Genomic DNA, 13,299 nt, shown 5'->3' with positions numbered 1-13,299 from the left:
TTGATGCAAACAACATATTTCACTCTATGTTTCGACGTGCACAAGACAAAGAAAAGTCGTAATTCTTTCTTGATCGTATGACTTTGAACGTACACAAAGGAAGCACGTGTACTCAGAATCAGTATCGGGTTTATTATCACCAGCATGTGACGTGAAATTTGTTAACTTAGCAGCAGCAGCAGTTCAATGCAATATATAATCTAGCAGAGGAAAAAGTAATAATAAATAAACTAAAAATAATAATAAATAAACTAAAAATAATAATAAATAAACAAATAACTCAATAACGTATATCGAATAGATTTTTTAAAAGGTGCAAAAACAGAAATACTGTATATTAAAAAAAAGTGAGGTAATGTCCAAAGATTCAATGTTCATTTAGGGATCAGGTGGCAGAGGGAAAGAAGCTGTTCCTGAATTGCTGAGTGTGTGCCTTCAGGCTTCTGTACCTCCTAGCTGATGGTAGCAGTGAGAAAAGGGCACACCCATCATGGCCACATTCCACCCATCGCTGTCTCATGAAGGCAATATCGTCATAGAACATCGAACATAGAATAGTGCAGCACAGTACAGGCCCTCTGGCCCACAATGTTGTGCCGACCCTCAAACCCTGCCTCCCATATAAGCCCCCACCTTAAATTCCTCCATATACCTGTCTAGTAGTCTCTTAAACTTCACTAGTGTATCTGCCTCCACCACTGACTCAGGCAGTGCATTCCACGCACCAACCACTCTCTGAGTAAAAAACCTTCCTCTAATATCCCCCTTCAACTTCCCACCCCTTACCTTAAAGCCATGTCCTCTTGTATTCGGCAGTGGTGCCCTGGGGAAGAGGCACTGGCTATCCACTCTATCTATTCCTCTTATTATCTTGTACACCTCTATCATGTCTCCTCTCATCCTCCTTCTCATCAAAGGTCTCCACTAATCAAGTCATGCCATCTTCTCACAACTACCCTCAGGCAGGAGGTACTGAAATTCCACACCACCAGGTTCTATAAATCTACTTCCCTTCAACCATTAAGTTCCTGAACCAACCTGCACAATTCTAATCGCTACCGCAGCACAGCAACACTGAGTCCATTCTGCACTCCAATGGACTTTAGTTTCTGGCTTCCAGTCCTGATGAAGGGTCTCGGCCCGAAACCCTGACTGTCTATTCTCCCCGATAGGTGCTGCCTGACTTGCTGAGTTTCCCCAGTATTTTGAATGTTTTCAGCATCTGCAGAATCTCTTGTGCAAAGGACTATAGGATATTTTTGTTCTAATTGTGTCCTTTCTTGTATGAAACTTGAAAGAAATCTTCCAGATGTGACCTAACTAGAGTATTATAAGCAACACACACAAAATGCTGGAGGAACTCAGCCGGTTAGGCAGCATCTATGGAAATAAATATGCAGTCAACATTTTGAGCCAAGATCATTCTTCAGGAATGGAAAGGATGCGAGAACAAAAAGGTGGGGGGAGGGAATGGAGAACAAGCTGGAAAGTGATAAGAGAAGCCAGGAAGGTGGGGGAGTAGCACTGAAGAAACTGGGAGGTGGGAGGTGGTAGGTGGGAAAGGTAAGGGCTGGAGAAGAAGGAATCTGATAGGAGACAAGAGTGGACCATGGGAAAGTGAAGGAGGAGAGGCACTGGGGGAAGGTGAAAGGCAGGCAGGGAGAAGAAGGAAGAGGTCAGAGTGGGGAATAGAAGTAAAAGAAAGAGGGAGTGGGAAAATTACCAGAAGGATAAATGAATGTTAATGTCATCAGGTTGGAGGCTACCTAGATGGAATATGAGGTGTGCTGCAACATACCTTGGCCCGAAATCTACAGCACATTACAGGCCGACTCGCTTCTCTTCCCTTATACCCTTCAACATCTGTTTGTGTCTTCCACAGCGAAGCTTATTGCAAAATACTCATTTAGTTCATTTGCCACCTCCTTCCCATTGATTCTATTGTATTTCTTTTTATTGCCTGCAAGAAGTGAGCCTCTGGGTTGTATATGTAGATGTTGGCATGTATCAGAGTCAGAATCATAACCAGGTTTAATAGCACTGGTGTATGTTGTGAAATTTGTTAACTTTGCAGCAGGAGTACAATGCAATACATGAAAAATATAGAAGAAATGATTACAGTAAGTATATAGTTGTATATTAAATAGTTAAATTAAAAATAGTGCAAGAACAGAAATAATAAAAGCGAGGTAGTGTTCATGGGTTCAGTGTCCATTTTTGGATGCAGGGAGGAAGAAATTGTTCCTGAATTGCTGAGTGTGTGCGTTCAGGCTTCTGTATCTCCGTCTTGACAGTATCGATGAGAAGAGGGCCTGTCCTGGGTGGTAGGGTCCTTAATAATGGATACCACCTTTCTGAGGCACTGCTCCTTAGATACTACGGAGGCTAGTGCCCACGGTGGAGATGACTAATCTTACAACTTTCCGTAGCTGCTTTCAATGCTGTGCAGTCACCCCCTCCCCCTTACCAGACAGTGATGTAGCCTGTCAGAATGCTTTCCTCTATACATCTGTTTAATGTTTTAGAAACAAACCAAATCTCCTCAAACTCCTAATGAAACAAAGCTGCTGTCTTGACTTCTTTACATGTATTTTGATAGTAAATTTACTTTACATTACATTTGCCACTTTACTGTACTGGATTATCTGAAATTTTTGAGAATCTTACCAGCTTTGTCTTTTTGGCTTCTGGTCCTGTCAGTTCAAGGCTCCCAGTCTCTGGAGAAATGGCCACATCAGCACTGGGCACCGTCCTCTTGAGGCAGAAGGCAACTTTGTATGGTTCAGCACTCTGCAGGATCCTCACCACATCCTCATACTTGGCATTGTCAAAGTAGACCTTGGCACAGAGGAGCTGGTCTCCTGCAGAACACAGTCACAGTGATAGTCACGTGGAAGGGAAGGGAGGGCATGGTGTGGCAGGCAGATGTGACAGAGAGAACTTCAAACACTGGCAGATTCCCACTATGAGACACTAGGAGAGATCCCATCCAACAAAGCCAAAGTCAAATTTGTCATCCTATACCAAACAAGAGACTATCTGCAGATGCTGAAAATCCAAGCAACACACAATATGCTGGAGAAACTCAGCAGGCCAGACAGCATCTGTGGAAAAGAGTATAGTCGATGTTTTGGGCCAGACCAGAAGTCCCGTGGAAGAGTCTTGACTCGAAATATCAACTGTACTTTTTTTCTATAGATGCTGCCAGGTCTGCTGAGTTCCTCCAGCATTTTGTGTGTGTTTATTGTCCTATATACAGGTACACAAAAGGGTCAAAAGAATGGAAAAGAGGAACAGGAATGAAGAGGAAATTACTCAGTGGATAAGGGAAGGGACAATAAAATGTAAGAAGATGGGTGAATTACAGCAGGTAAGTGATTCAGAAAATAAAATACAATGGATTCCGGTTAACTGGGACACATTGGGACCAGTACATTTTAGCCCAATTAAGCCACTGCCCTAATTAGCCAAAGTTTCATGGAAATAGTTAAAAATGTAACAAATTATGTATTTAAATGAAATATGGAGCAAATTAGAACACTACCAATAGTACTACAGTACTATGAAGCTATGTATTAGTTATCGTCGGAGGGGTTCATCCAGTGTACAGAATGAACAAAATCTGTGCGGACACTATTACAGCTAATGGTCTGCCTTCATACAATCCTTTTGACAATTGCATCTTCCAAATCTTCATTGTCATTGTAACATTCAAGATGATTGTTGATAACTTCCAATTCTTTCTAGGTCCTGACTTATTGAAGTTGTGAAATTGTTTAATTTTCACTGTTGGCTTTATCCAGCATCTCCAAGCCTGACTGCTTGAAACCACAGTGAACAAAACGGTTCTAAATTGCTTACTGTTTATTCCTCGACATCAGTGACAAAAATCACTGCTGTTTGAACATAAATACACGTAACTGACACTATTTAAAAACTGATCATTCTAAGCACAGTGTAGCACTTAACAGCCACACAAGTGCACGTGATTGACGCTAGCTCGAACCTGTTCGGCAAAAGTTTCCAACCCCAATTAAGCGGAATAATGTCTCAAATAACCAAACAGAATCCCTGCAATTTTCTCATTTAGTTTTTGTTCTTTAGGAGTTGTCCCAAATTAGTGGCTGCCCTGATTAACCGATTATGTGTGCAGTGAGCTGAATGAAATGGGGGAAATAAGGTGGGCAATGCTCCCACTGAATAAATAAATCTGAGACTAAAGGAAATTAATAGGTGAAAGGGGAAAAAGGTCAGAAAGGGTAAAATGAGAGAGAACAAACATTGGAAGTTTACCACGAGACAAGGGTAACAGGGTTAGGGTAACAGAGGGTTAAGGTAACAGAGGGTAAAGGTCACAGAGGGTGGAAGTCACGTTCTAAGAACTGCTGGCGTTTGAAATTTTTGATCACAAGATCGTGTCCATTGCTATCTCGGTAGCCTTCTCCCATCACCAGCGATCATTGTTCTCTTCCAATTCCTGTCTCTTGGACTTCTCCCAAGTTAACCACTGCCCTGCCTACGGCTGTCCTAGTCCCAGGCTCCAGGGGTGGTTAAGTTACTGAATTTAAAGAGATGTGAGTTTGAGAACAACTGTGGCAGCTAGGGAATGTTCAAGTTTAAATAGTAGCAGGACTAGGCCATCTGGCCCTTCAAGCCTGCTGCACCATTTAATATGATCATGGCAGATCATCTCTATTCAGTCCCGGTTCCAACTTTTCCTCCTTATCCCTCTATGCGTGTAGCCCTCAGAAAACAATCCAATTCCTCTCTGAATATAGAATAGTATAGTACAGCACATTACAGGCCCTTTGGCCCACAATGTTGTGCCGACCCTCAAACCCTGCCTCCCATATAACCTCCCACCTTAAGTTCCTCCTTATACCTATCTAGTAGTCTCTTAAACTTCACTAGTGTATCTGCCTCCACCACTGACTCAGGCAGTGCATTCCATGCACCAGCCACTCTCTGAGTGAAAACCCTTCCTCTAATATCCCCCTTGAACTTCCCACCCCTTACCTTAAAGCCATGTCCTCTTGTATTGAGCAGTGGTGCCCTGGGGAAGAGGCGCTGGCTATCCACTCTATCTATTCCTCTTATTATCTTGTACACCTCTATCATGTCTCCTCTCATCCTCCTTCTCTCCAAAGAGTAAAGCCCTAGCTCCCTTAATCTCTGATCATAATCCATACTCCCTAAACCAGGCAGCATCCTGGAAAATCTCCTCTGTACCCTTTCCAGTGCTTCCACATCCTTCCTATAGTGAGGCGACCAGAACTGGACACAGTACTCCAAGTGTGTCCTAACCATTTATTTAACGTACATTTAATGATATGGCTTCAACCACATCCTGTTGAAGAGAATCCTCCAAGATTATCACTCTGAGGGGAAGAACCTCCTCTGTGTCCCATTCTTAAATAGCTCATCCCCTACCCACTAACTGACCCCTAGTCCTGGACTTACTGGCCATCAGGAACATCCTTCCTGCATCTCATCTGCCCAGTCCTGTTAGAATATTACTCGTTTCTAGGAGATGCTCCCTCAACATAAGTGAATATGGGTTCAAGTGACCTAAAGTCTTCTTATATGTTATTCCTATCATATCAAGAAGTAGTCTGGTGAACCTTCACTGAAATCCTTTCATAGCAAGAACATCCTTCCCTGGAAACGGAAATGAAACCGCACGCAGTACTCGAAGAGACGCACGATACTGCAGATGCTGCAGTCTGGAGCGAAAAGCAAAACGCTGGAGGAACTCAGCTGGTCAGGCAGAGTCCACAGACTGTCAACATCACAGGTTGAGACCTTCCATCAGGACTGAAAGAGTGACAGGAGATAGCCAGTACAAAGAGGTGAGGGGAAAGCGTGGAGCAAGAGCTGTCAGGTGGTGGATGTGCTGGGTCCAGGTGAGAGGGTTCTCAGTAGATGGATGAGGAGAGGGAGGGGGAAGGATGTCAAGTGATAAGAGGAAGTGACCAAGAGTTGAAGTGGTGAATCTGATGGAATAAAGGGGGGAGGTGGAGAGGGGCACTGATAGGAGAGTGTATGGGTGATGGTAGGTGGGGAACATGGGCAAAGGGAACTAGGAGATGGGGGTGATGAATCAGAATAAAGAGAAAAAGGGAGAGAGGGGAGCAGTTACTGAACAATTCATGCTGCTGGGTTGTTACAGTACTCTGAGTGTGGACTCACCAAGCAGGACATCCCTCCTCCTCTGCCTAAATCCCCTCACTATGAAGGACAACATATAATTTGCCATATTTATTTCCTGCTACACCCGCATGGTTACCTTCAGAAACTGGTGACTAGTCTCATTGCAATTCCCCCTTCCCCAGTCATCACAATCCATAAAATAAGTAGCCTTCCTCTTATTGCATCACCTCCACATTTTGCTGATTTAAGAGATTGAAGTTAAATGCCTTAAATCTCTCTTCCTTTATATCACAACTAAAGCCTTGATAATTTATCCCAGCATGCCATGATGTGTTTTGCAACCAAATCTCTGTTGATATTCACTTGTGAAGTTGGAGTCACAGGGACACAATATGGCAAAAGGTCCTTCAGCCCAACTTGCCCATGCTGACCAAGGGTCCTTCCTGAGCTAGTCCACTTTGCCTCCGTTTGGCCAATATCTCCCCAAACCAGGGGTTCCCAAGCTGGGGTCAACATTGAGCCAGGCTTTCGATGCTTCCTCGTCAACATCTAATCTGCTCAGATCTTGAGGATATCTTCCATGGGAGGTCACACACTTCCACTGGTTAACGTTTTTTTCTGTAGTGATAATTTATTCAGTTTTGTGGTGTGTACTTATCAGAATTGCACATGCTGACATGGAGTGCTGGATCCTACTTTAATTGACGAAAATATAGCCTTAGAAATTTTATCTGACTGTTGCAATTTTTTTCATATCTGTTATTCCTCTTCCTCCTTCTGTCATAGATAGTGAATCTAAGTGAGTTCAAGTGTACATAATGTTTTCTGAATTTGTCATTTCAGTTCTTATTTTTCTTTATAAATTTTCCAGATCGGTTCAGACCAAGATATTGTGCCAAAAGAATACATTAATATAGACATAGCAAAAGTGTTCATTGCCTTTGTTATATTTTTACTACTGAACTGTTTGTCAGATTTTCTTAAGTCTTGAAGTAAATTCCATTAAAAGTTTTTCCTTTGTCGCAGTATGATCTGTTTTCTTTGCTTGTGGATATCCCAGATATTTATATGTTTCATATTCATCTATCACTTGTATTGTATCCTGCTGCCCTGTTTTATATTCTACTGGCTCTTTTGCACCTTTTGTTAATTATCCAGTCCAAAGTTCATATTAATATCTTTCAAAAGTAGTCCTACTGCTTGAATTAATTGCTTTAGCTTTGCTGATGAAGGAGCCTATCATTTCAAATTTTCCATGTATAGAAGGTGTGTCAGGGTATAATTTGTTTCGCTGTTTCTGATTTGATACCCAATTTTCATCGGATTTCAGTAAAGTTGAGAGCATGTTTAAAGCCAGACAAATCCATAGTGGGCTTAGAGATTTGCCCTGGAAAATGCCATCATAATAATATGATATTACATTATTATGGAATATAATAATTATAGTATTATTCTTCTTTTTTTTTGTATTTAGACAGTTCGTTGTCTTTTGCATGTTGGTTGTTTGTGCATCCTGTTGTGTGTGGTCTTCTGTTGATCCTATTGTGTGTCTTGTGTTTACTGTGATTACCCACAAGAAAATGAATCAGGATTGCATATTTATGTACTTTGATAATAAACTAACTTTTGAACTTTGTGATGTACTTGGAATTCTGAAGACACACTGCAGTAAAAAAAGGCCCCTTAGCCAACAATATCTATGCTGGCTATCATGACCAGTTCACGTAACAGAAATACACCCTTACGTAATTCACAAATCACTGTCAAAAAATCAAAAAAAATTGCTTTTACAGAACTTAAGTGGGCAAAAAAAGAACTAAATGAACACAAGATGTGAAAGAAACCATAATTTTTTGTCAATTTTAGTCAAAGGTTTGTGTTATGGAGGGCTGAATTGAATTGAATTGACTTTATTTCTTATGTCCTTCACATACATGAGGGGTAAAAATCTTTATGTTACGTCTCCATCTAAATGTGTAATATGCAATCATAGTAATTTATAAAAAATAGAACAGTCAATGTAATATAAAGTACACTCGAGTCAGTGTGTGTTAATCACTGTGATGGCCTGGTGGAAGAAGCTGTCCTGGAGCCTGTTGCTCCTGGCTTTTATGCTGCGGTACCACTTCCCCAGATAGTAGCAGCTGGAATAGATTGTGGTTGGAGTGACTCGAGTCCCCAATGATCCTTCAGGCTCTTCTTACACACCTGTCCTTGTAAATGTCCTGAATCATGGGAAGTTCACAACTACAGATACGCTGGGCTGTCTGCACCACTCTCTGCAGAATCCTGCGATTAAGGGAGGTACAGTTCCCATACCAGGCAGTGATGCAGCCAGTCAAGATGCTCTCAATTGTGCCCCTGTAGAAAGTTCTTGGGATTTGGGGGCCCATACCAAACTTCCTCAACTGTCTGAGGTGAAAGAGGCGCTGATGTGCCTTTTTCACCACACAGCTGGCGTGTACAGACCACGTGAGGTCCTCGGTGATGTGGATGCTGAGGAACTTGAAGCTGTTTACCCTCTCACCCCAGATCTATTGATTTCAATAGGGGTTAGCCCGTCTCCATTCCTCCTGTAATCCACAACCAGCTTCTTTGTTTTTGCAACATTGAGGAAGAGGTTGTTTTCTTGACACACTGTGTCAGAGAGATGACTTCTTCCCTGTAGGCCACCTCGTTATTGTTTGAGATAAGGCCAATCAATGTAGTGTTGTTGGCAAATGTAATTAGCAGATTGGATCTGTAGGTGGAGACATAGTCATGGTATACAGAGAGTAAAGGAGGGGACTCAGTACACAGCGCTGAGGGGCTCCTGTATTGAGAGTCAGAGGGGTGGAGGTCCAGGATCCAGCTACACAAGGTAGGGTGAAGGCTGAGGTCTCTGAGCTTCTTGTCAAGCCAGGATGGAACTGGTGTTTAATGCTGAACTGTAGTCCAAGAACAGCATTCTCACATAAGCATCCCTCTTCTCCGGGTGTGTAAGGACAGTGTGTAGAGCTGTGGCTATTGCGGCATCTATCGATTGGTTGCGTTGGGAGGTGAATTGTAGGGGGTCGGGGTCTTGTGTGGGTGGTAGCGTGCTGGAGATGTAATCATTGACCAGCCTCTCAAAGCATTTGCTTATTATTGAGGTGAGTGCAACAGGCCGCCAGTCATTCAGGCATGTTACCTTGGTCTTTTTTAGTACAGGGACAATGGTGGATAATTTGAAGCAGGAGGGCACTCTACACTGGGAAAGGGAGAGATTAAAAATTTCAGTAAACGCACAGGGCTGCGATACAACTGAACCTCTCCCTACACAGGGGTGGTCTGTGCTGATCTATACTGATCCCATGTGCCTGCTCTTGGACTGCAGTTTACAAACCCTGGTGTGATTGAGCGGACACTTGTGAAATGTTGTGGAAGTGCCTGCCTCCACCACTACCTCAGGCCAACATTACCTCTTTAGTTCCAGGCCTGACCCTCTTACCCCTAACAGGCAGCTCACCCTCTTTCAGATTCAGGGCCTTTGCAGCTCGTGAGTCCTTCAGCACCTCCTTGATAAAGATACCATCCTTTCCTCCTCCCGTCACACTGAATCCAGTTGCTCCAACCTGGGCCTCCGTCTCCACAACCAATTCCACCATCTCCGACATCTTGGGTTCCTGATCAGAGAGAGAGAGAGGGTTAGAAGCATGCTCCCCTCCCAGTCATTCCCACTCTTGCAATATGGCATCAATTTTCCTGCACCTGACTGCCGGGAGACATGGACCAAAGGGAGCCAGGCAGCTTGCTCGGCTGTTGTGCGGTTCAAATATCCAAAGGATGCATGTGAGACACTTACAAGTGGGAAAGCAAGTTAGACCATAATATCAGAAGATATAGGAGCAGAATTAGGCCATTCAGCCCATTGAGTCTGCTCTGCCATTCCGACCTGGCTGATTTATTCTCCCTCTCGACTGCATTCTCCTGCTTTCTCCACGTGGCCTTTGCTATCCTTACTAATCAGAAAATTATTGTCACCCTTACTAATCAGAAAAGTATTGTCACCCTTACTAATTAAGAACCTATCAACCTCTGCTTTTACTATACCCAAGGACTTGCCCTCCAGCCATCCTTGATAATAAATTCCACGCCTGGCTAAAGAAATACCTCCTCATCTCTGCACTAAAAAGAAGTCTAGTGAAACTTAGTGACAAAGGTTAAGCAGGTCACACACCACGTACTGACTCAGCTCCTTCATCATTCAAGGCTCAAAGTCAAGAAATATGCAGTCCAACAAAACAACAGGACAACCTTAACTGCAGTTGTTCAATAAGATGTCCACTACTCAAGACTGGTTTGAATTTGTTAGTTATCTGGATTTGTGGGCTGACAGTGGTTACAGCGGGACATTGATAGGATGCAAAACTGGGCTGAGAAGTGGCAGATGGAGTTCAACCCAGATAAGTGTGAAGTGGTTCATTTTGGTAGGTCAAATATGATGGCAGAATATAGTATTAATGGTAAAACTCTTGGCAGTGTGGAGGATTAGAGTGATCTTGGGGTCCGAGTCCATAGGACGCTCAAAGCTGCTGCGTAAGTTGACTCTGTGGTTAAGAAAGCATACGGTGCATTGGCCTTCATCAATCGGGGGTTGAGTTTAAGAGCCGCGAGGTAGTGTTGCAACTATACAGGACCCTGCTCAGACCCCACTTGCAGTACCGTGCTCAATTCTGGTCGCCTCACTATAGAAAGGACGTGGAAACCATAGAAAGGGTGCAGAGGAGATTTACAAGGATGTTGCCTGGATTGGGGAGCATGCCTTATGAGAATAGATTGAGTGAACTCGACCTTTTCTCCTTGGAGCGACAGAGGATGAGAGGTGACCTGACAGAGGTGTATAAGATGATGGGAGGCATTGTTCATGTGGATAGTCAGAGGCCTTTTCCCAGGGCTGAAATGGTTGCCACAAGAGGACACAGGTTTAAGGTGCTGGGGAGTAGGTACAGAGGAGATGTCAGGGGTAAGTTTTTTTACTCAGAGAGTGGTGAGTGCATGGAACGGGCTGCCGGCAATGGTGGTGGAGGCAGATATGATAGGATCTTTTAAGAAACTTTTGGATAGATACATGGAGCTTAGAAAAGTAGAGGGCTATGGATAAACCTAGTAATTTCTAAGGTAGGGACATGTTCGGCAGAACTTTGTGGGCCGAAGGGCCTGTATTTTGCTGTAGGTTTTCTATGTTTCTATTTTTATTATTACTAACTGGACGTTGCTGCTGGGCTGAGCAGTTCCTCCAGTAAAGGACCTCCCACAACATTTTTCAGGAGATTCCAGGATTTAAATCCAATGATAATCCAAGAATGGTGAATTATTCCCAAGTTGGGGGGTCAGAGAGAAACCTGGAGGTGGTGGTGCCTGAACTCCATCGGATCGATTGCGAGATCAATCGCAAGTATGTGGCAAATGTTCATAGGGCCGATTGACTGCACAGCGAGCTGACTGGGCCTCCTATGCACGAAGGGCTCTCTTGCCTTGTGTGCGGGCTTCTAATTGTGCACACCTTTGGAGGGCCCGGTTCGTCGCTCCAACACTGCAAGTTGCCCAGCATGTACTGTTACTGATGTGACTCAGTAAAAATATTTAATTATACCAATCTGTTGTCATTCTTGCTCCACACAGATGTAACAGTGTCTCTTCTTGGTGTTGGAGGTAGTGGATTTGGGAGAGTGAATAAGTGCTGTGCATTTTGAAGATGTGACACTTGGCAGCCATCGTGTGCCAGTGGTGGCGGGAATGAACAATCTCTTCCTGTCTTTGATGGAGTCCATTCTTTGAAGCTGCAGACATAGTGTGCTGATAAGAGGTATAGATAGAGTGGACAGGCAGAGACTTTTGCCCAAGGTGGAAATGGCTAATACAAGGGGACATAATTTTAAGGTGTTTGGAGGAAGGAATATGGGGGAGTGTCTGAGATAAGTTTATTTACACAGGAAGTGGCAAATGTGTGGAACGTGCTGCCAGAGTTGGTGGTAGAGGCAGATACATTATGGAGATATAACAAACTCTTAGATAGGCAGATGGATTATAGAAAAATGGAGGGCTGTATAGGAGGGAAGGTTTAGATTGATTTCTGAGTAGGTTAAAAGGTTGTGGGCTGAAGGGCCTGTACTGTTCTATGTTCTACCTGCCCTGAGTTGGAGGTGGGGACGTCAGGCTGTCAGAGAAGAGAACGCTTACGACATCGAAGGGACATCACTGCACTAACTGGCCCCAGAACATCGCTAAGCAAAGCATTGCTGGGTCAGGTTACCTTGGCGACCTGGCTCTGGCCCGCCGTCTCCATGTCAGCTTCAGGCAATAAATCAGCACAGCGATTCTTCTTAACCCGCAGAAATTGTTTTAACTCCTCATGAAGCAGTTCCTTGTGTATCTGTGATTCAGAAAAGTCTCCTCAGACAAACCCAGCATCCTTCCAAACCACTGATACTTTGAAAAGACAGCAATGGTGATGAAGGTGAGACAGAGAGAAGGTGAATACGGAGAGAATTTAGTAATCATAGTGGTGAGAGTGTGCTGCAGGGGTTAGAACATAGAACATAAAAACATAGAAAACCTACAGCACAATACAGGCCCTTCAGCCCACAAAGCCGAACATGTCCTTACCTTAGAAATTACCTAGATTTACCCATAGCCCTTTATTTTTCTGAGCCCCATATACCTGTCCAGGAGTCTCTTAAAAGGCCCTATTGTTTCTGGCTCCACCGCCGCCGCCGGCAGCCCATTCCACGCACTCACCACTCTCTGCATAAAAAATCTACACCTGACATCTCCTCTGTACCTACTCCCAAGCACCTTAAAACTGTACCCTCTCGTACTAGCCATTTCAGCCCTGGGATAAAACCTCTGACTATCCACCTGATCAATGCCTCTCATCATCTTGTACACCTGTATCAGGTCACCTCTCATCTTCCATCGCTCCAAGGAAAAAAGGCTGAGTTCACCTAACCTATTCTCATAAGGCATGCTCTCCAATCCAGGCAACATCCTTGTAAATCTCCTCTGCACCTTTTCTATGGTTTCCACATCCTTCCTGTAGTGAGGCAACCAGAATTGAACACAGTACTCCAAGTGGGGTCTGACCAGGGTCCTATTTAGTTGCAACATTACCTCTATACACTAGGGTAG

General features: G+C 43.7%; 1 protein-coding gene across 6 annotated transcripts in view; it reads right to left on the bottom strand.

Moving 5' to 3' along the window:
* Positions 1 to 13,299, bottom strand: part of LOC140203944 (uncharacterized) — a 290,949-nt gene that overhangs the window by 13,124 nt on the left and 264,526 nt on the right. For 3 of the 6 annotated variants that reach the window (XM_072270124.1, XM_072270125.1, XM_072270126.1), the window contains 3 exons: positions 12,425 to 12,544; positions 9,638 to 9,794; positions 2,668 to 2,861 (listed from right to left, as the gene is read on the bottom strand). In XM_072270124.1, coding sequence (XP_072126225.1) covers positions 2,668 to 2,861; positions 9,638 to 9,794; positions 12,425 to 12,457 — 384 coding nt within the window. In that variant the 5' untranslated portion in view covers positions 12,458 to 12,544. The remainder of the gene's footprint in view (positions 1 to 2,667; positions 2,862 to 9,637; positions 9,795 to 12,424; positions 12,545 to 13,299) is intronic. The other 3 variants (XM_072270127.1, XM_072270130.1, XM_072270131.1) reach the window with 1 other exon arrangement.

The sequence above is a fragment of the Mobula birostris genome, chromosome 10 (genome assembly GCF_030028105.1).
Source record: "Mobula birostris isolate sMobBir1 chromosome 10, sMobBir1.hap1, whole genome shotgun sequence".
Classification (NCBI taxonomy): domain Eukaryota; kingdom Metazoa; phylum Chordata; class Chondrichthyes; order Myliobatiformes; family Myliobatidae; genus Mobula; species Mobula birostris.
This window is presented reverse-complemented; position numbering and strand designations above follow the sequence as displayed.